The 20,798-nt window shown below is 39.0% G+C and overlaps 1 protein-coding gene across 2 annotated transcripts in view; it reads left to right on the top strand.

The window, feature by feature from the left end:
* Positions 1 to 672: 672 nt before the first annotated feature.
* Positions 673 to 20,798, top strand: part of trip12 (thyroid hormone receptor interactor 12) — a 38,844-nt gene continuing 18,718 nt past the window's right edge. For both annotated transcript variants that reach the window (XM_088427407.1, XM_088427406.1), the window contains exons 1-17: positions 673 to 808; positions 3,478 to 3,621; positions 4,685 to 4,810; positions 4,963 to 5,741; positions 12,070 to 12,175; positions 12,592 to 12,728; positions 12,867 to 12,950; positions 13,067 to 13,162; positions 13,241 to 13,392; positions 15,653 to 15,688; positions 15,772 to 15,867; positions 16,177 to 16,269; positions 16,369 to 16,530; positions 18,568 to 18,636; positions 19,177 to 19,342; positions 19,870 to 19,987; positions 20,680 to 20,798. The exon at positions 20,680 to 20,798 is cut by the window's right edge and continues 38 nt beyond it. In XM_088427407.1, coding sequence (XP_088283533.1) covers positions 3,527 to 3,621; positions 4,685 to 4,810; positions 4,963 to 5,741; positions 12,070 to 12,175; positions 12,592 to 12,728; positions 12,867 to 12,950; positions 13,067 to 13,162; positions 13,241 to 13,392; positions 15,653 to 15,688; positions 15,772 to 15,867; positions 16,177 to 16,269; positions 16,369 to 16,530; positions 18,568 to 18,636; positions 19,177 to 19,342; positions 19,870 to 19,987; positions 20,680 to 20,798 — 2,434 coding nt within the window. In that variant the 5' untranslated portion in view covers positions 673 to 808; positions 3,478 to 3,526. The remainder of the gene's footprint in view (positions 809 to 3,477; positions 3,622 to 4,684; positions 4,811 to 4,962; positions 5,742 to 12,069; positions 12,176 to 12,591; positions 12,729 to 12,866; positions 12,951 to 13,066; positions 13,163 to 13,240; positions 13,393 to 15,652; positions 15,689 to 15,771; positions 15,868 to 16,176; positions 16,270 to 16,368; positions 16,531 to 18,567; positions 18,637 to 19,176; positions 19,343 to 19,869; positions 19,988 to 20,679) is intronic.

The following is a 20,798-nucleotide window of genomic DNA, read 5'->3' as shown; positions in this document are numbered from 1 at the left end:
CACGTTACCTACTTGATCCCCCGCCTCCTCCCGCCAGCTGACGGACCACTCTTTTTCCTTACCGCGTTGCGTCCTCTGCCGGCCGCCCGGGAAATCTTGCTGAAAGCGCAGTGCCGATTGCTTCCTGCAGAGGTCGCAAGAGCTTTTTACTGAGAAAGGTAAACAGGAAGCAAGCGCGTCTAATGACCATTGACCTTGTTAATAAGTCACGCTTCTTGTTTAAATGCTCTATTTATAGCCTCCATTCCCAAATACTGAGCATTTCAGTCACTTGTAACTGATTAAAGAATTCCGGGTGATCGTGACATTTTTTAAATCTTTGACTAAAAGATATAGATGTAGATACAATATACATACAACTGACAGAATTATTTCTGCATAGTCTTAAAAAATGAGACGTCACTTGAAATTTAATTCCAATGTTGAATGCTACACTTGACAAATACATCAAATATAAATGTCTCTGCCATTCTGTGTAGGAATGTGGCAAAATATGGGTATGTGACGTGCGTCCTGATCACATCACATCATTTTATTCACCGTAACAACTAATTTTTAAATCTTAAATTTAAAGATTAGAAAATGGAGGAGTCCAATTCAGCAACGGTGTTCTAATGCAGCTAAGACCGGAAGTTAACGTCAAAAGAATCTAGTCCTTGCGCGGATGAATCAGGCGGATGTATATCACAGACAGTTGTTTGTCTCTCAGCTGATGTGAAACTAGCAGCGAGAGCTAGATAGGGACTGAGAGAGAAAAATAAAGGAGCTGGTGCACTGTCTGTTACAACTACAACACTGGAAGAAATAGGTAACACCACTAAGACAAATGTATCTGCTTTCAGTGACACTTGGGTCAACAGCTTTAAGACCTGTCGAAAATACCCACAATCGAAATTGATTGAAGGACGTAATGCTCTACTCTTTGTTTAAGGTCTCGAAATCCCGTCTATGCTTTCCTGTTCTGTGTCTAATAGGTATCAGAGGCCATTTCGGTTTGCTAGCTTACGTGAACGTGCTGGTAGCCACCATCTAAAACGCGAATCCCGTACACTTTGTTCAGGACGATTCAGTTGCTCTATAATGTACAGCTTTTGATATGTACCGCGAATTCGTTGCTAAAGGAATCGCATCTCGCCAAGCTGACCAAATAGCAAGCTTGCGACAACAAGGCATGCTAATATAAATTAGCTTCTGTGACAGTGTTAGCTAGTAGCTGTAACCCTCTTGTTTGGTTTGTCAACGTTCAGCGTTAACCACCGCACACGACTGTCCTGTTGTGCTCAATTCGATGTTAAGGTCAGTATTTTAATTTAAACTCTGCAGTTATCTTAGTTGATGGCAGACGACAGTGGAGCTACAGTGGGCCATCTATGTCAGCCTACCTACTGTTTACAAGTAAACAAATTGGAAGCGTTTGCCATCCTGTCTGGCTAAGCTAGCGTTAGCTCCCAAATAATGCGTTAACAATTTGGTCGTCAGGACCAAGGTGCTTAACTATTGTGTTGGCGCAGGACAGCATTTTTCACGGTTTCAAATGCCAGATTTGTTAAGTTTACAGCAATGACACGTAGCCTGCTAGCTCAACTTGTGTCTGCTTCTGAAACATTAAAGACAAACGCGAGTTGGCGTCACTTAGAGTAGGACATTGGCCTTCTGTCAGCTCGGAAAACATTAGTGAGCCTTAGCCTGCTAACATTGCTTAGCGATACTTGCGAGTACTACGTGCACATCCATCCTCGTTAGAGAGATGCCGGGTATGCCTGGTAACTATTTTCATATAATTTGACTCTCTTATGTAGTTGCTTTATTCATCACATACAACAGTGAAACATGTAAGCTAAACTTGCGTGAGAGTCCTGTTGACTGCTCCGGTTGTTAGCAAGAGCATATAGGGCAAATATATCACGACAGTCGCTATATTAAAAAAAAAAAAAAGAAAGTTAGTTGTGCGCCTGATTAATTTGTAGCTCGCTCGCTAGCTGTGTGTCATGAATCGCCTTCGATGCTACCGTTTTCGATATGTGACGCTGACTGGATTGTTAGGCGAGCGAATGCGGATCATGTCAGAAGGGCCCTGTTTCTGTCTCGACGATACCCCAAACTAACCTCCTGGCACGAATGGGGCAAATGGTGCGAAAATAATTAAGATAAAGACGAGTGAGTTAAGTTGATTTCTTCAGCTTGGAAATGTTGACACGCCGGTACGCCAACTACGCATTTATTCAGCCCATTGCTCCATTAGCTGGTAAACTTTAGCTGATTGAGTGTCATGTATGCGGTTTCTAACAACGTGTCCTAAGAATAGCGACAGTCTAGTAGTTAAATCTGCTTCAGTTTGGGCTTCTTAACGTGTATGCACTGTTCACAAGGCACACGTTCCGTGTTTAAGGTACTAGCTTTACATGCTAGTAAGCGCCTGTAGAGAACTACGTCAGCCTACCTATCTTCTAATAGTCTCGGTTGTGTTATGTTACCGGCGCATCAGTTATCTATCTCATTTCGTCTTGCCGACAACGTTATAATTCAACAGAAGAAATAGGTAACGTGGTCCACCGAATGGACGGATAAACTAAGACCAATATGCGATGTTGGTGAGGGCCTGCAATGGCCCTGCGAGCTTAGTAACTATGGCGTATTTTTATGATCACTCATTCCATGGTTAGCTCCTTTGAAATTCTGTGCTTTTTCATTAGAAATTCTTGTTTGTTGTTTTAGACGTTTTTGTTGGTTGATAATATCGTTTATGTGTTCTAAACATCACATGAAAGTTGTTTTGATTTATGTCCTTACTAAACTACAGTCATTTTAAAAATCTGTTAAAAAGTCAATTGTCAATGTTGACCCTCTTTTCAAAATGTGCGTACATACAGTCCAATCAAGTGTAGTAATCGTTTGATTTCTGTAAATGACTAATCATATGATCAACAAGCATAATTGTGCTCAAAAGGAAATTGTTTATATGAAAATTTTCATAACTGTATTTCAACATGGGACTAACCTGTGTGCAGTATTTTGACTGTTGTTGGGTCATTTCTTCCACATCGTTATCACAGTATTTTAGCCAAGGTATGGCACACTCTTTGTTGTGTGATAACTAGGTGGTCGTGCCATGTTGAACTTTGACATGTTGTCACCGTCTGGGTGAAATTTCAGAACCCTATTGTCTTTTTTCAATGCGTTCCCTTTGATGTGAAATGCCTTTGTAAAAATACAAAGGATTGGACAAAATACTGCTCAAGGAGAAAAAACAAAACAAAAATTGTCTTCTGTGCTAAAATACATGTGTATTACCAATTTGATTAGATAATCCCATAATGGATTGCCCTGTTCTTTCCCAGGATAGATTTCGATTAGTTTGCAATTATTTGCAAGTGATGTGAATTTAGGAAATACTTGATGAATTCTGATAAATAATCTATAGTAGTTGTATTACATAACACATTTAAGATAATGCTCTCTAATCCATTTTGATTTCAGTGAATGGTAGTGTCTAGAAAGGGTATGTCCCTTCAGGAGAGAGGTGCCAATGTCCAACCGGCCTAATTCCAATCCAGGGGGGTCACTGCGCCGTTCACAGAGGAACACTGCTGCGGCCCAGCCACAGGACCATACAGTCGGAAGGTCAGTTTTATTGTAAATAAATTATTATACCTTTTGTTAAACCATTTTCTAATTTATTGAATATGTAACTTAAATCACAGATTTTCTGAGTACCTGAAATTGAATCTCTAAAGTTGAATGTCCTTGAGAGAATGTTTTTTTTTTTTTTTTTCCCCAAGTCATCCCAAAATATGGCTTGGGAAAAGCATCTCTTGAGACGTTAGTTCAATGCACATTTAAAGCATTGTTTCTTACCTTGTTGTAGGTTCAAAACTCACCATTTTCATACATGAATTCACCAAACCTCCTGTAATTGGAAAATTAAATATAATAAAAAAAAATAATCAAAACACAGGCCAATATTTAATTGATGCTCAAATTAACCATGCATCGGTTGCATAAATTACCACTGTGGTTAAAGAAATAAAACAGCACAACATGAATGCCACAAAAAAACAAAGATAAAATGAGTATTGACTCCCATTCAAAGTGCCTTTTGCAGTTACCTCAGAGCAGCTGCACACGGGTACCGAGCTATGCAAAAAAAAAAAAAAAAAAATTACAGTGGGATTCTCACCCGCACACTTTTGAGGCTCTCTATACAATATGATACACTGTATCAATTTTTTAAATACCAAAGGTTGCTTCAGAATGAAGACAAGGTGAACAGTAAAATGGTATCATAACACTCATCATAGTTCAGTACAATTAATGTTTTATTACGTTTTTTACACTTAAATTTTTGGCTTATCAACATGGTGAGTGTGGGCACCAGGTAGCCCCAAGGACCACATGAGTAGCCACAGGTCTGTTAAATTATAAAAAAAATAGCTCTCCAATAATGGAATATTATGACTTCCCAGGAATGTCGTAGAAGTGATCATTTAAAAATGTGGATTTTTAATGTTCCGCTTTACATGTCTCATATCCAGAATATGACTATGTTTTTAATTTTTCTGCACTTGACAGAGCTAATGCTCAAAGGCAGTTGGCAAAAATTGTTTGTTTGTATTAAATTTACTCTATGTGGGCTTAAGTAGGAACACCCACACGGTTGCTTATACTTATATTTCCAACTTTACAGGTTGCAGTCGGAGCAGGTCAAACCAAAATCAAATTCCCCTCCTGAAAGTAGAAGGCCTATATCCAAGGCTTCCAAAGCCACAAGCAGCTCAGCCACTGGCCAGACTAGAGGGCACAGCTCAAAAAGGTATCAGTCCTCTCTGTTCGGTTTTCATTGTTTTAATTTGTTCAAATTTATGGTGTAAATTTTATTCTGAAATGATCATATAACATGTATATTCATTTGTAAGCACTCAGTTTCTTAGATCACATTTTGTTGTTTTCCTCCCAAATTTGCAGAAGCGGACTTGCTCTGTCTGTGGCATCTTTCGTATTGCAAGACGACCCAGGAGCTGCAGGGACATCTGAACAAGAAAGACCAAGCCATCAGTCTAAGAGCGAAGGCACCCGAGGACTTAAGCGAAGTGAAGCTCCCGACCAAATTAGCACCTTAGGACCGACACCAACAAAAAAGGCCAAATCCCTGCCCTTGCCTAGAGATAGTACCTCAGAGACCAGGAAAGGCCCAGCTAAGAAAAGGTCACTTGCTGCAGAAGCACCTGCATCATCAGGTAGAGGACAAAGTAAGAAAAGTGGGGCTGCTGGGGCCTCACCAGTCCAGAAACGGAAGAAAGCAGATTCTCAACCTGGTCTCAGTAGCACCACCGTGTCCCTCCCCAATCGTACCGAGGGCAGAACTGTTAAACCCACCAAGCTGGCGTCTAAATCGGCCGCCTCAGCCAAAGCTGGGTGCAGCAACGTGACAGACACCTCCTCTTCTGCCTCCACTTCCTCCTCCTCTTCCACTACAGGCACAAACAGTGCTACGACGCAAGGTGCCCGAGTCAAACAGGGGAAAGACCAAACTAAAGCTCGGCGCTCTCGCTCTGCCTCAAGCCCCTCTCCTCGCCGTAGTACACGTGACAAGGAGCAGGCCAAGTCCAGCTCTTCAAAGTTTGAGTGGGCAACTCGCTTCAACCCAAAAGTCAACCTGCCAAAACCCAAACTGTCTCTAACTGGATCATCCAAAACTGAGACATCCAAACCAGGACCATCTGGATTACAAGCTAAACTAGCACGTGAGTTGTCATTTTTGAAATGCTTTTGATAATAGAGAACTTGGCTTGACATCTTCCTTGCAAAGTGATGTGTAGTTTTAAGGTCCAATCCAACTAAGTCCTCCGTAATATTTAGGACATCGTTCCTGAATGTATGCCACATATAAAGTAACAAATCTGGCTGTATTTCTTTGCAGCAGTCATACAAGTAACTATTTTGACACTGGGCAAGTGAGATGGCAAATTTGGTCTTTTGAGCCATCATTGTGGTGAGAACATGAGCTATATGCAACAACTGTTCCAGGCTTTATGTTTGACTTCCTCATTCCATCTATCATAGTTTCAATTGGCCTCAATTACAAATGTGTGATTCAACAATATATTAATACTTAATTTTGTGTGTATTCTGTAATCAAATTTATAAATGTTTCAGACCATGTTAAGCATGTAAACAAATCAAATCAGTGATGGTCAAGCGTCAGATTATTATGATTATTCTTTTAAACAATTTGTTGGATGGCAATCATCAAAAACACTGTTTTAATTGGATCACCGATTTGAGTCACAGATTGTTGATATCTGGAGAAAAAAAAAAACAGTAGCACTTTGACTTAGAAAACACTTTTAACCTTAAATAAGTCAAATAGGACCTCTGGTATTGCATGAACAAAACTGATATTAACTATAACTATAACCATATAATGGCAAAAAAAAAAAAAAAAAGAGAATGAGACAACCTGAAACGTTTAAGTCAATGCGCGTTGTGTAGGCAAACTTCAAAATAAAAGCATCCCAAAGCAATTGCTTTGGCTTGTATTATTTTATACTTTATTTTTGGGTTAGCTTTTGTGTTGGTGGTTATTCAGTCATGAAATAATATTTGAGCTTCTACAACATTTTGAAATAATGGCACTCACACACCCAATTAACAATTATATTTTTGTATTTTTATATTTTTGAGTTGGGCAAGAAAAAAAAACTGCAACTGAGATGATTTAGGAGGACTTTCAAGATTGTTATCAAACTAGAAAAGTCCTTTGCTCAGCAGACTACAGTGGGCCCCCTTGTTACGAGATTAATTCGTTCCGCGGTTGGGCTCGTAAGGCTATTTATCATATGGTGGGCAATCCAAATCTGTGTTAAATAGCTGATGCATTTAGAAACATGCATTTAAAAACATCAAAATTGTACATACATATTAAAAATTGACACCGAAATAGTATAGTAAGAGCTATATATATATATTTATATACACACACATGTATACAATCAGAAAAAATCATACACATAAACACCCGTGTATACAATCAGAAAAAATATAGAAAGGATTTGTTTACATTTGAGTGGCGCTTGTTATGCCCTATTCCCGAGTAAGGGTAGCCAAGGCTAGGCCAGCTTCGTATTTCTTGATTATCTCCAGCTTCGTTTCAATATAAATCATCTTCTTACTTCTCTCTTTAACTAATCACTGGCAATTTTGGGACCCATGGCTAACCCATTCAACTTTGAATCAAGCAGTAAAATTAACTATAAATACTTTTTACCACCCCTCAGTCCATGCAATTAACTATTCAGTGTACATGCTAACTCAACAATCTGTGCAGTATCCTTTTATGCATTCCGTTTTACTTGTTTTGTTTGTTTAGATACAATTGTATTGGTATTTTTTATTACTTGCACTTATCTTGTTCGTACTTCTGTTTATTATCTTGTATTATCACATTGTATGGTGTACAATGACAAAAATGTCATTTCTTCATTCATTAATGCAGATTCCAATTAAACTGAGCTATTTACAATAGACAATAGACAATATAGTTAATTTAAATACACACACATTACAAAGGGACTTGTGTATTTTCATTCAATACAAAAAAAATAACAATCATTTTAAATAAAATTACAATCCTATCATTAAAGAGTGCAAATGCAACTTAATTAGTCCGTCCATGCATCTATTTTTATGTCTATTACATCAGCCGAGGACAGGTTGTGGTTACTTATTAGTTTTCTACATTACTGAGGCTACCCATGAATAGTGAATTTGTACTGGCGTAGAACAGTCACAGCTTTAGAGCAAAACAATCTATTTGTAGGTAGATACCAGTTCAGTAGAATAATCAATTTGAAGTAAATACACAGTTGTCCGTCCATTACCAGACTGTAGTCATCAAGTAGCATCCAGCTAGTTCGATAGTTGTCCTGTGTTGTATAGCTACTGTGTTGTTGTATGTATGTTTCCATGAGTATCGTGATATTGCAGTCAATAGGTGTCTTGTCTTGTGTTATCCTTAGTCACCACTTCCATGTAATCCACCTTATGTCCACATATTAGCAAGAAAAATGCTGGGTAGGGAGAACTGGTGCTGTGTTAGCTTAGCTTAGCTTTAGCCTAGCTCTCAGCCCTCAGCGGTTATTTTAAGCAGCCCTATGCCGCCTGCGAGCAATTCCAATCAGTCGGATAGACTGTGAAACGTCAGATATTGTTTGTATCTTAGGGATGAGGCGACAATCGCTAATACAGCGGGCCCCTGGTTTACGAGATTAATCTATTCCGCGGTTGGGATCGTAACGCCAATTCGCCGTATGGTGGGCAATGCAAACTTATGGTAATTAGCTAATGCGTGTAAAACCCCAGGTAAAAACATCCAAATTGTTTATACATATTAAAAACTGGTATTAATATAGTATAGTAAGTGCTACTTATTTAAAATATTCATGTATACAATTAAATAACCATAAATAAAAACAAAAATATATATAAATGATTTATTTACCTTCAAAGTGACATGACAGCTTGTTATGGCCGTATTCCCTAGTGAGCCTAGACTAGCTTAGTCTTCTTCGTATTTCTTGATTATGTCCAGTTTCGTATCCATACTATTCATCTTCTTACTTCTCTAACATCCCTAGCAATCTTGGGACCCATGGTTAACCAAATCAAGTTTGAATTAAGCAATAAAATGAACAATAAATACCATATTAAAAGCACTCTCACACGAAATAAATTCTTTAGGCCATCTTTATGACCCCGTGCGCCGACCAATAGCAGACCAGCATCTTAGTGACCTGTGACACCAACCAATAGTAGACAAGTATCTTAGGGAGTCATGACGCCGACCAATAGGGGAGCAGCATTGTAGTGATGTAGGCAGTGACGCGTGTAGTAACATGTGCGCACACTGACTGCCATGTTTGAGAAGAGAGGTTTCCTTTTTTTTCTTTTTTTTTAAATGTCGTAAGGTGAACAAAAATGGCATAAAGAGAGGACAAAAAAAAACATCCATCTACATCGTAAGGTGAAAAAAACAAGGCAGGGACGTCGTAAACTGGGGTTCCACTGTATAATGGTTTTAATATTGCTTATTGACGAGTTAGGATGTAAAAACCAAGCTATTCGCAATAAACACACCCGAAATGCGAGTAGCACTGCTAGCTTGCAAACTCTGAAGGGACACTATATCTTTCCTGCTGACTGAACTGAAATGTATTTTGTTATTTACGATCATTGTGTTACCCAAGACAATTGACTCGGATGAAGATTATGTGTTGTGATGGGGTTGATTGCAAATCATTGATTTCAGGTTTGTGCATGCGGGGTGGCGGGGCTATATTTAAGTGCGCCTGTGTCCAGCTGTAAGATGTCACTTGATTCAATGTTGGAACCAGGATGCATTGACAGTTTGCAACCCAAGTGCATCTGATTCCTTTGGGAGTGGGTTTTAATTTGTGACGGACTGAAGCAAGGGAAGAAAAACACTATCCCCCAAAACACTTAATGATGTAGGAAAACAGGTGGTGACATGTAAAATAAAAAAAAAAATAATAGTGACTAGTTGACAATAGGAAAACACAGTTGACTAACTTATATAATCAATGTCGTCAACTATTCGTGGCAGCCCCACTTCTTTTGGACAGGAATGACGAGGGTGGCATGCATATTCACTGCGAGTTGTTTCTTTCACTTGATGCCTGATGACGGTGGCGACCATAGTTGTTGATCAGCTGCAGTTATATTCACACCTTGAAGCAAAGCACACCAAGTGCGTTTGAAAGCACATTAAGACCACCTCGGAAAGTGGGTCTCATCTGCTTGTTTGATCTGCACCAGGGTTTGTTTGGTTTGATTCACACTTGCCTAAAAGGTTCAGATCAGCATGGGGAAAGGAAGCACAGTCCGTTTAAAGTGAACCAAACAGTGGTGTCAATACACCACAAGTTAACTGTTAAATGTAATGTTGCTTTCACATGAATATGCAGTTTTTTTTTCTAACCAGTCTGAGCACCATGTTTGTCACAAAACATTGTGCCTCATCCATATTTATCATGAATGAAAATAATCCATTGCACAATGACTCCTGCACATTGCCTGAGTTCCATCTAATGATGTCCTTTTTCAGGAAAACCTTTTCAGTACCATCAATTAACATTTAAAATATTTTGTACACATTTTGAGTGCTCTGCTTGTCCATACTTCATGTGGATGTAGATAAATGTTTTGTTCTTTGACTCAAGAATAGCTTTGTCTTGTGATGTTCATGTTCACATTGGAGAAAGTGGAATTCCCTCGCTCTGTGATGTGCTGTTCTCTGTGGCGGTCAACTACCACAATGCCACAGACAGGCCACACTGGAGGGAAATGTATTCTTAGTTTCTAACTTGACTGGTGTGGGGTTTTGCCCCACAGCAATGTGGTTGTCATTTTTAATTTTATTTCAATTATGCTTCCACTTTGTTTTTTGTTTTGCCACCACCACTACCAAATCACACATATGCAGGTATACAAGGAGCGATACCAGAGTAAAAGCGGCATGCAAAATTTGTTGCACATTAGGAGTGTGCAGAGTCATTTTAGTCTATCACGCTAGTCTCATGGAGTACTTGAGCGGTAGTGGCAAATTTATGCTAGACGTAGCTATAACCGAATCCAAACCACTGGTAAACACTGGCAACAGGTGCCGAATGTCAATACACAACCTTGTGTTTTTTTTTTTTTTTTTTTTATCAACAGTTGCTGTAGAAAGATTTGTCAAGATGGTATGCCTTGACACACTGCCGGGAACAACTTAAAAATAAAAGCGTACCAAAACCATTCGTGTCCATATATTATTTGGTAAGCTGTGGTTTTTTTTTTTAAATTGGCCACCTAAGCTGCGTTTGTCAATTTTGAGTACCGGATCGTTTTTCTTATCCAGGAAAATTAAATATGACCTTGTTTTATGGTCATACAGAGCATTAACTTTGCCTTGACATATTTTTTTGACTAGTAAGCGAGTGTCCGGAGCAAGAAAATTGCCTCATTTATTTTTTTTAACCAAAGTATGGAATTAATGACTGCTTTAGTAAATTTTTGGGGATCTTCTGTCAAAAAGATGCAGTGTGCAGACTGAAATTTTTTACTGTTTAACTATCAGTCTGTCATCCTTTTTTTAACCCCCCCCCCATTTAAACTGTTTAAATGTCCTTGGAATTTAATTGAATTTGTCTTGCACAAATCTACTCTTACTTTAGTCACCCTTTGATTGTCTTTCACAATATTATACCTAACCTAATTACTCATTTTGTTAGATGAGGAAATGGGCTACCAAACAAACAAGTTTACTTTAAAATATTTACAAAATTCACGTAAATCTGGGCCAGAGGCAACCAGACATCCTTTTTTTCCCATGAAAAGTTGGCATTCAGGTGAATTGTATCCATGAAAATGATTGTTGGGTCACTCTGTTCTTCGCAAGGGGCCTCAGCGTCTTGTGCTTTGGGCCTAAAAAGGGAGACTCCTCCTAAGTTGGCTTGGTTATCAGCCTATCAGTTGACTCAGTTATGTTTGTAGGCAGACAGACGCACACCACTCTCTTTAGAAGAACTGCACCTCTCAGTTAATTTCTCATCATCCGATACCTTTTAATACTGTACCAAATTCACAGCATTGGTGGTAAGTACACCAATAAAAATGCTTGTGCTTGCTTAACTCATTTAACGCATTTTGTTTTTGGTAATGCCATTTTCATGCAATAGTTTACTTTCATCCTTTGCAAAGGAACACAAAGGACTCCAAGGAATGTAGTCTCATTTCTTAGGATGTGGTACATTAATGTGATAGTTAATCTTTTCGAAGAAGTAAATTATGACTCTTGAGTTTAGCTATGACGGTTGCTCTGTAATAGTGCCATGGGTTCTAATAATACCACTAGTCTCTCTAGCCATTGGCGCAGGCATTGAAAGAGATTTGAACCCACTTAAAATACATTTTCAGTTTTGGTATCATGGCTGTAATATTTCAACATAAATGTTCAAATCCCTGTATAATGTTTCACCAGTTTTTAAATGTCACCATTGTTCACCATTCAAGGTTTGCGAGAATCCACTAAAAAGCGCAGCGAGTCTCCTCCAGCAGAGCTCCCCAGCTTTCGGCGGAGCACACGCCAGAAGACCACGGGCTCCTGTGCCAGCACCAGGTATATGTTTGTATATGTACCCCCCATTGCTAATTAGATTGTGGAGGAAAAAAAGTTTGTGATCTGCACATTGTGAAGACACTTGGTGATATTACACCTAGAGGACATGTATTAAATGTATTTGCAGTGATTTTGTATTACATTTGGTGGCCCTTTTGTTTGGGTAGGGTAAAATGAAAAATTGATATGAAATCACTGGTAATGGATAAAAAATATTAAGAATCACATCAGCCTGTCCTTACCATGCCTTACTATGTCTGCACAAGTAATCCACAGTTCCACAATTTAAACTGCAACCAAACTAGAACTGCATCAAATGTCCTCATTAACCAACAATCATGAATCTGGTTTGACTTTGAAGATAACAGACATGTTTAATTATTTTTCTGGTGACTCATTGATTTTGGTTATTACAGTCGGCGGGGCTCAGGCCTGGGCAAGCGTGGGGCAGCTGACGCTCGCCGACAGGAGAAAATGGCTGACTCTGACAACAACCAGGATGGGGCTAACTCGTCAGCTGCTCGCACCGATGAGGCATCACAGGGTGCCTCAGGTACCTCCTTAACCATTTTATTTACAATTCTTATGTTGAGAAATTAAGCTTCTAAATACAAAAAAGGGATTTAGAAAAGTCTGGTCATAATTTCACCGCTTTTCTCATTTATGAAATAAATCTGATCTACCTTTGCAGCTTCGAGTTCTGTCACTGGAGCAGTAGGAATGACCACCTCTGGTGAGAGTGAATCAGATGACTCAGAAATGGGGAGGCTTCAAGGTACCGCATCTTTTCATGTACTCAACATTTGTTTACCACAAATTTTGCATAATGTGTCTAAAACTGCCACTTGGGTGTTTTTTATTTATTTTTTTTATTTTTTTTTTTTAATATAGCTTTACTAGAGGCCAGGGGTCTACCTCCACATCTGTTTGGCCCCCTTGGACCCCGGATGTCACAGCTGTTTCACAGGACCATAGGCAGTGGTGCCAGTACGTAGTATTATCTTAGCACATTTGTCACTTGAGTTAATTTAGTAGTCTAAAAACCGTTAACTATCCTTTGTGCAGGCTCCAAGGCTCAGCAGTTACTGCAAGGCCTGCAGGCCACAGGTGACGAGTCCCAGCAGCTCCAAGCAGCCATTGAGATGTGCCAGCTGTTGGTAATGGGCAATGAAGAAACACTTGGTGGATTCCCTGTCAAGAGCGTTGTGCCTGCTTTGGTGAGTTTTAATCTTTTTGTCTCGTGATGCTTCCCCAGACACAATGACAGTGTCTTTACATGTCTTTACATTAAGGTATACCTCTGGTGATCCTGAATGTAGGTCTTGATGAGAAAAGGGAGCAATATTGTCCTTTTTGTCAAAATAGTTCATCCAAAATTACCCTAGTTTTTTTAAAGGACTCCACCATTTTGGGCGCAGATGTAAAATCAAGTCGTTGATGGTTGGTATCAAGTGATATACCATATTGTTGTTGTCATTGCTAAAATGGAGTATTCTGACAAAAGTAAAGAAGAAATAAGCCACTGTGGATATTTAAATGAGCCAGACAGGGCCTCTGATTCTGAATCCGGCACTGAAAATGATACGACTAATATGTCAGATAAAGAAAATGCTGCGTTGCATTGGAAAGACAGCAGGGCAAATATGAAGGCTGCTGCTTTGATCAAATGTCAAAGACTGATATTGAGTGTTTTTGTTGCAATGAACATGAATTTGTAATGGATAAAATTGACTAAAATTGACTAAAAGGGTCAACGTTAAAGGCTGATTTACCCCCACGTTACCCACAAACCATTGCTCGAACTCATGCACATCAGTGGCTTCATCAAGAAGTGTGTGCGTGCCCCCGCTCCCAATCAGCTGTGTGTGTTTTTTGATGGTACAGAAGACAGAATTGCTCTGCTGTTATGTTATTCAAAGCCGGATACACTCCGCTTTGATGCGGTTCCAGCCAAACTTGTGTGAAAAGTTCTCGATCATCCATGCTCACCATTCCTTTTTTTTTTTTTTTTTTTTTTGTCCAAGCCCTTACTATGGTGATAAATGCACCCACTAGTTTATCTTAACATGGTGAGCTCTGTCTTTTCTCATCATCTCTTCTCAGTTTTGCTGTTCTATTATGTTTTATTTTGGCGTCACGTTGTGAATTTATAGGTCTGGGCACACATACGTAGTGCTTTGATTTACATATGTACACTTACATATGTTTTTGTTTTTCCTCTTATTGGGGCACCGGTATTGCATTGTGTCCTTATAGTCAGGGGTGCACGTAATTTTCTGGGTGGGTTACTACCCACATGAGTACCAGGACATAGTGTTTAGTACGCGCACACTTTTTCCTTTTTTTTTTTTTTTTTTTTTTCATTAAACCGTCCCCCTCAATGTCCACCTCATTTTCGCTCCCACATTTACAGTCTGTGTGTGCACAGTGACCATTGCATTATTCAAGGCTGCATCCTTGAAGAGTTTCTCAAGTCCATAGGTGTCAAACTTCAATTGAGCTTGCTGATGAGCTAATCATTTGAATCAGGTGTGTCGGGTGGAGAAACCTGGGAACGTGCAGGATGTTGGCCCTCGAGGACTTGAGTTTGACACCTATGGTATACGGACACACGGTTCGTTAGAGATCCAGTTGAAGTAGTCCAAGGAAATCTTGGGTAAATTCTCTGTCCTTGTAAAGTGACAACGTAAATGATCACTTTCACACATTCACAAGATTGATACGCAGCCCCAACAACTAGTCCAAGCCACTTCAGTAAACAAAATAGGAAGGCACACATGCTTAGGCGAATGAAGGGAAATAAGAAAACATTACACAGAGATTTTGTTGTTCAGTTTGTCTAACCACCGAGCAAGAAGGCGATTAGCTATTGCTATTCAACTTGTTTTTTGGCACTACGTTCACAGGCTCTTTTCAGTCTAATAAACAATGACTGAAAGCCGCCCCCCCAAATCACCCCATATCAAAAGCACCTGTTTTGTCTGCTAGCTAAGTACCATATTTTCGCGTGCGTCAAGACATGACAAATCTTGAAGCCACTTTTTAGAAAAAAAAGAAAACAATTGTTTGGCTCAGGCTCTGTTGTCATGCATTATAGTTAGGTAGGTACACAGCGTGAGTGAAGCATGCAATGGTACGTATCTGTGACTTTTGCGTACCAGTTATATGCACCCGTGATTATAGTGTTTCCATAGACTGGAAACCTGCACGAGCTGTTGCTGCCGGTGACTTGCCTATGACTTGCCATTCAATGACTCTGTCATGGCCACAGCAGACGACAAGGCGCGAATATGGCTGCCATCATGGTGTCTCCAACAGAAAGTTGCCGAGGCTCTATAAGCTTGCGTCAATAATGCCAGTGCAACTGAAAATGAAGCATATTTATTTTTCCTTATGAGTTCCGAAGGTACAATTTAAGATAAGAAACCTATGGCCAGTTTTACTTTATAATTATATTTGTTCAACCTCCTTTCACAGATTACACTGTTGCAAATGGAGCATAACTTTGACATTGTAAGTATGCTGAATTTTTGTTTTTTTTCCCCAAGATTTTTTTGGGGGTTTAGTTCCATTGAAAAAAATATCTATGCCTCCAGATGAATCATGCATCCCGTGCACTCACCTATATGATGGAGGCCCTTCCCAGGTCCTCAGCTGTGGTGGTTGATGCTATCCCTGTCTTCCTGGAGAAGGTAAGACACAGGTGGGGACACTGATGTGTGCCTAATTTTGGGGTAGGTATGAATTACCTTTTATCAGTTGATTTAATATGTATAAATACACACACGCTTGAAATATGAAATTAATTTGTTCTGGGATTGCTTACATATAGTGGATTTTGTGTGTGTGTGTATCTTGAGTCCAGTTTCTAATGAAAATTGACTAATTCATGCCAAGCAAAAAAAAAAAAAAGAAAGGAGTACAAAACGCCCAAAGACTTTTTGTTTTTATGTGCGTGTATGTGCGTGTGTGTGTCTGTGCGGGGAATGTCATGTACGCAGCTTCAGGTGATCCAGTTTATTGACGTAGCTGAGCAGGCCCTGACTGCCTTGGAGATGCTGTCGAGGCGACATAGCAAAGCAATTTTGCAAGCTGTAAGTATGTAAGGTTAAGGCATCTATACAGAAAGTCTTTCTAACACACAAACACACACCTCTAAATTACTCTACATTGATACAATGTCATTCTTTCAGGGCGGGCTTGCCGACTGTCTGCTCTACCTAGAATTCTTCAGCATCAATGCACAGAGGAATGCCTTGGCCATAGCAGCCAACTGCTGCCAGAGCATAACACCTGATGAGTTCCATTTTGTTGCTGATTCTCTGCCTCTGTTGACTCAGAGACTTGCACATCAGGTACTTAATTTGCATAAAATTGAACAAACCTACATTGGTTACGACACGAATATGGTTTTAAAAGGGATTTTTTAAAATACAGTGATCCCTCGTTTTTCGTGGTTAATGGGGAATGCCCCCCCCCCCCCTTGCAATTAGTGAAACCCCACTGAAATTTTTTGAATTTTTTGTTTTACAATTTTATTAAATATGAAAAGTATACTGCTGTATATTAATTTATTTAAATCTTAGATTATTAATCTTTATACAGTAAGCTTACTGTTATTCCTCCCCATCCATTTTGCTGTAGGATGGAGAGCCGCGGTCATATTAGTGGCACCCGGAAGTTTAATTAAAGCAAAGCCTGTAGCAAACATGATAATCACAGATTACAGTTGAAATTAGAATTTATTACAAGAGAAATCTGGGTAAAGTCAGATTTTCAATGTAGTGCATAGCTCTGTTCCTGTGTTTGCTTCTAAAGCGTGTGTGCGTGTGTGTGTGTGTGTGTGTGTGTGTGTGTGTGTTTGCTCTCGGCACGTGATCGGCTCCCGGCATAACTATGGAAGTTGGAGCGGTAGTAGATTACAACTCCTGCCCTCATTGGTTGATGGCAGGAGAGCAGGGCACAAGTTGTCTCTCTCTCTCTCTCTCTCTCTCTCTCTCTCTCTCTCTCTCTCTCTATCTCCCCATTTCTATCTATCTATCTATCTATCTATCTATCTATCTATCTATCTATCTATCATATATATATATATATATATATATATATATATATATATATATAAACGAACACCCTGTATTACGAACACTTCGGCTTACGAGCGTGGACCACGGAGATTTTTGTCCCCCGCTTGCGAACAAAACGTTCGTTTTACGGACAATCCGACATGCCTGCCATTGTGTAAGCAAATATATTTTCGCTTGGCCGCGTCATCAAAGTTAGTAGTTGACGCTTGTGACAGTTACGTGAACGCTATTGCTCTTACAACGTCACAATCACTGTCTCAGTCACGGTGTCAGTCACGTGACTGAGACAGTGACTAACCCCATATTGGATGGATGCCAATATGCTATTGGTCGATTAAGGTCACCCGGTCTCACTCACGGAGATGCTATTGGCCGGCGTCACGTCAATCACAGAAATGCCGATATGCTATTGGCCGAACGCCTTTATCTAGCTTGATGGCACAGCTGGTCGGGATGGAAGGAAGGAGAGAAAATGAGTGAAACGGAAGGAAGGAATGTTGTGAAGACTTTGCAAACTTTATCTGTTTGACATAGCTTCTAAAATTGCTAGTAGCTGTAAAGGAAGAAGAGGATGATGACAATAGAAACGAAGCAGGAGATAATTAAAAAAAAAAAAAAAACTGACACCGTGACTGAAAGAGTGACTGTGACATTTTAAGAGCAATAGCATATCACCGTAATTACATGTACTTTGCGGGTTGGTCTCTGTTCCTTCCGCCTCCACCCAGCACAAGTTACGTCGCTCCAAAGGTAAATGTCATTTATCCTTTGTATATGTTGTTCAATTTAACTGTACAGTAGGTTATGTTACTCACTTTTAATATGTGCAAATAGTCGTGATGTTTTTACCTAAGGTTTCTTCACGCGTTGCATGCATTCATGAATTAACATAGGTTTTGATTGCCCGCCATACGAGCAGTTCGAGTTACAAGCGTAGCCGCTGAACGGATTAAGTTCGTAACCCGGGGGCCCACTGTGTATGTATGTATGTATGTATGTGTGTGTGTGTGTGTGTGTGTGTATATATATATAATTTTTTTTTTTGATTCTTCAAAAAATAAAATAAAAAACATTATAAGAATAAATGTATACATAACTATATAAATGAATAATAAAAAGGTAGCTTGCAGTTATTTTTGGGCATATTGTTACTGTTTAACTTTTTAAAATTTACTGATGTAGAAAGTCAGTAAAACATTACAAAACCAATTAAAAAAAATGATTTGCCTTTTATTTGAATTATGCTTTCTGTTCATCTTGGACAATGTTTCAGATTTTTTTAAATTGCTCTTTTTAATCTCCCTGTAGGACAAAAAGTCTGTTGAGAGCACTTGCCTCTGTTTTGCTCGGCTGGTGGACAATTTTCAGCATGAGGAGGTTTGTTTGATACATTTTTTTTCTGGTTTATTCAAACTTATTTTGCCATTCTGAGCAATAAAAAGCATTTTTTTCTCTATTGTATTTTGATAGGTAAAATGTTTAATTGCATAATTTGGTGACTATTATATTTCATGTACAATTAATACTTTTAAACACATTTTCCCATTGATATATAAATTGTATTTCATGTACAATTAACACTTTTAAAAACACATTTTCCCATTTGCTGTCGACTGAAAATGACTTCACAATCTCAAGGCCTGGGTAACGAACATGGCTCACCTGTTTTCTGGCATTGGCCATGTCACATTCACTAGTTGAGCTGTCACTGGTGATTATTACCTGAGCCTTGAGCACATGCTATTTATTGCTATTTATGCTTTTATTTGCTTCTTTTTAAAGGTATTATCTAGACATGAGAAACAATTTTATGTTTTTATGGATTAAATAGTAACTTTTTACTGCTGAAAATGGCTAAAACGTTTTAGTATTACTCTAATGTTTTTTTGCAAAGCCAATTTTTGTTTGACTCAACAGAACTTGCTGCAAGAAGTCGCATCTAGAGACCTTTTAACCAACATTCAGCAGCTGCTCGTAGTGACACCCCCTATACTTAGCTCTGGGATGTTCATCATGGTTGTACGCATGTTTTCTCTTATGTGTTCCAACTGCCCGTGCTTGGCAGTTCAGCTCATGAAACAAAGTGAGTAGCAAGTCACCTTAATCCTCTATGGTTCATATTTGAATGTTGCCTCATTAGTGAATAGCGAGCAGTCTGCCTGTTCACACTGCTCATCAGATGAAGCATCTTTATATTGTCCAATTTTGGATTGCAAAAATTCAACCCAGCATTTATTTTTTTGCATATTTTACCCATTATGTACTTTACTCTATTTCCCTTCCACCTAGGTTTTCAGGTACTGCTATTCAGATTTTGCTTATTTTGGTTATAGATTATATAGGTTAATTGTGCCACCCCCCTCCCCAATTGCATTTATTTTTAAGAACTCATGCGTTCTCAGTCCTTTATTGAATGATGGAAGAACAGTTGAACACAAATTTGAAGAGCACACTGTAATGCTAAATAAATAAAATAATAAAATAAAAAATACTACAAAATAGATTTTTTAAAGTCGTAGTAGTGTTGGAATGGTATGAATTTGCCTCTAAGCACTCGTGGGTGTTTTTTCCCCTTTTGATGATTTTTCTTTTTCTCACCCTTTTCAACAGACATAGCTGAAACATTGCGCTTCCTCTTGTGCGGGGCATCAAATGGCAGCTGCCAGGAACAGATTGAGCTTGTACCACGGAGCCCTCAAGAGCTCTACGAACTGACCTCTCTTATATGGTAGAGCTGATTTTCTCATTTTCTTATTTTTCCATTATAAAGGGCTCTCTTAACAGGTACACTCTTAAGTGAATCATATTGAGACATGATAACATTTACATGGTCTTCTCCCTTTCAGTAATACTGCTGTGTGTAAATAAGTATGGACTCTGATATTGGTTCAGTCTAGTTCCTTCTTTCATTGAAAATAGTGGCATAACAAAAACAGCTAACATGAGCTGCTGTTAACTGCAACAGGCTCTGGCTGTTAACAGCCAACTGAAATCCGCACTCCAGCTCGTCCAGTTACGGTAATTATTAAAAGTAAGAATATGACTGATACAAAAATTGCACATCTGTGCATCAAAATTCTACTTATGTGGTTGACAGATCAATCATCCTCGAATGGTGTCGAATTTGAAAAAAAGAAAGAAAAAAACCACCTTTAAGTTACCGTGTATAGGATGCACCCATTTTTTTGGTCTTTATTTTCTTAAACATGCGTATTATTTTTGGGGAATTACAGTATTTTTCGAAACATTAAGTGAAGCTGTATGATGAGCTCCTCTAGCACACTGGTTTGGAATTGCTGCCTTTGGGAAACATATGCAAAAACATTCACACACATTAACATTACCTATCACATCAATCTATACCTAACACCTCAGAAAAATAACTGTTCTGAAGCATTCTAAAACCTGTTCTCCCTCTAGTGAGCTGATGCCCTGCCTTCCTCGAGAGGGCATTTTTGCAGTTGATGTAATGCTGAAGAAGGGCAGTGCTCAAACAACAGAAGGAGTGATATGGCAATGGAGGGATGATCGAGGGCTGT

Source organism: Hippichthys cyanospilos, chromosome 11, assembly GCF_059441005.1.
Source record: "Hippichthys cyanospilos isolate Australia breed blue-spotted pipefish chromosome 11, RoL_Hcya_1.0, whole genome shotgun sequence".
Classification (NCBI taxonomy): Eukaryota; Metazoa; Chordata; class Actinopteri; order Syngnathiformes; family Syngnathidae; genus Hippichthys; species Hippichthys cyanospilos.
The sequence above is the reverse complement of the archived record's forward strand: the minus strand, read 5'-3'. Positions and strand labels throughout refer to the sequence as shown.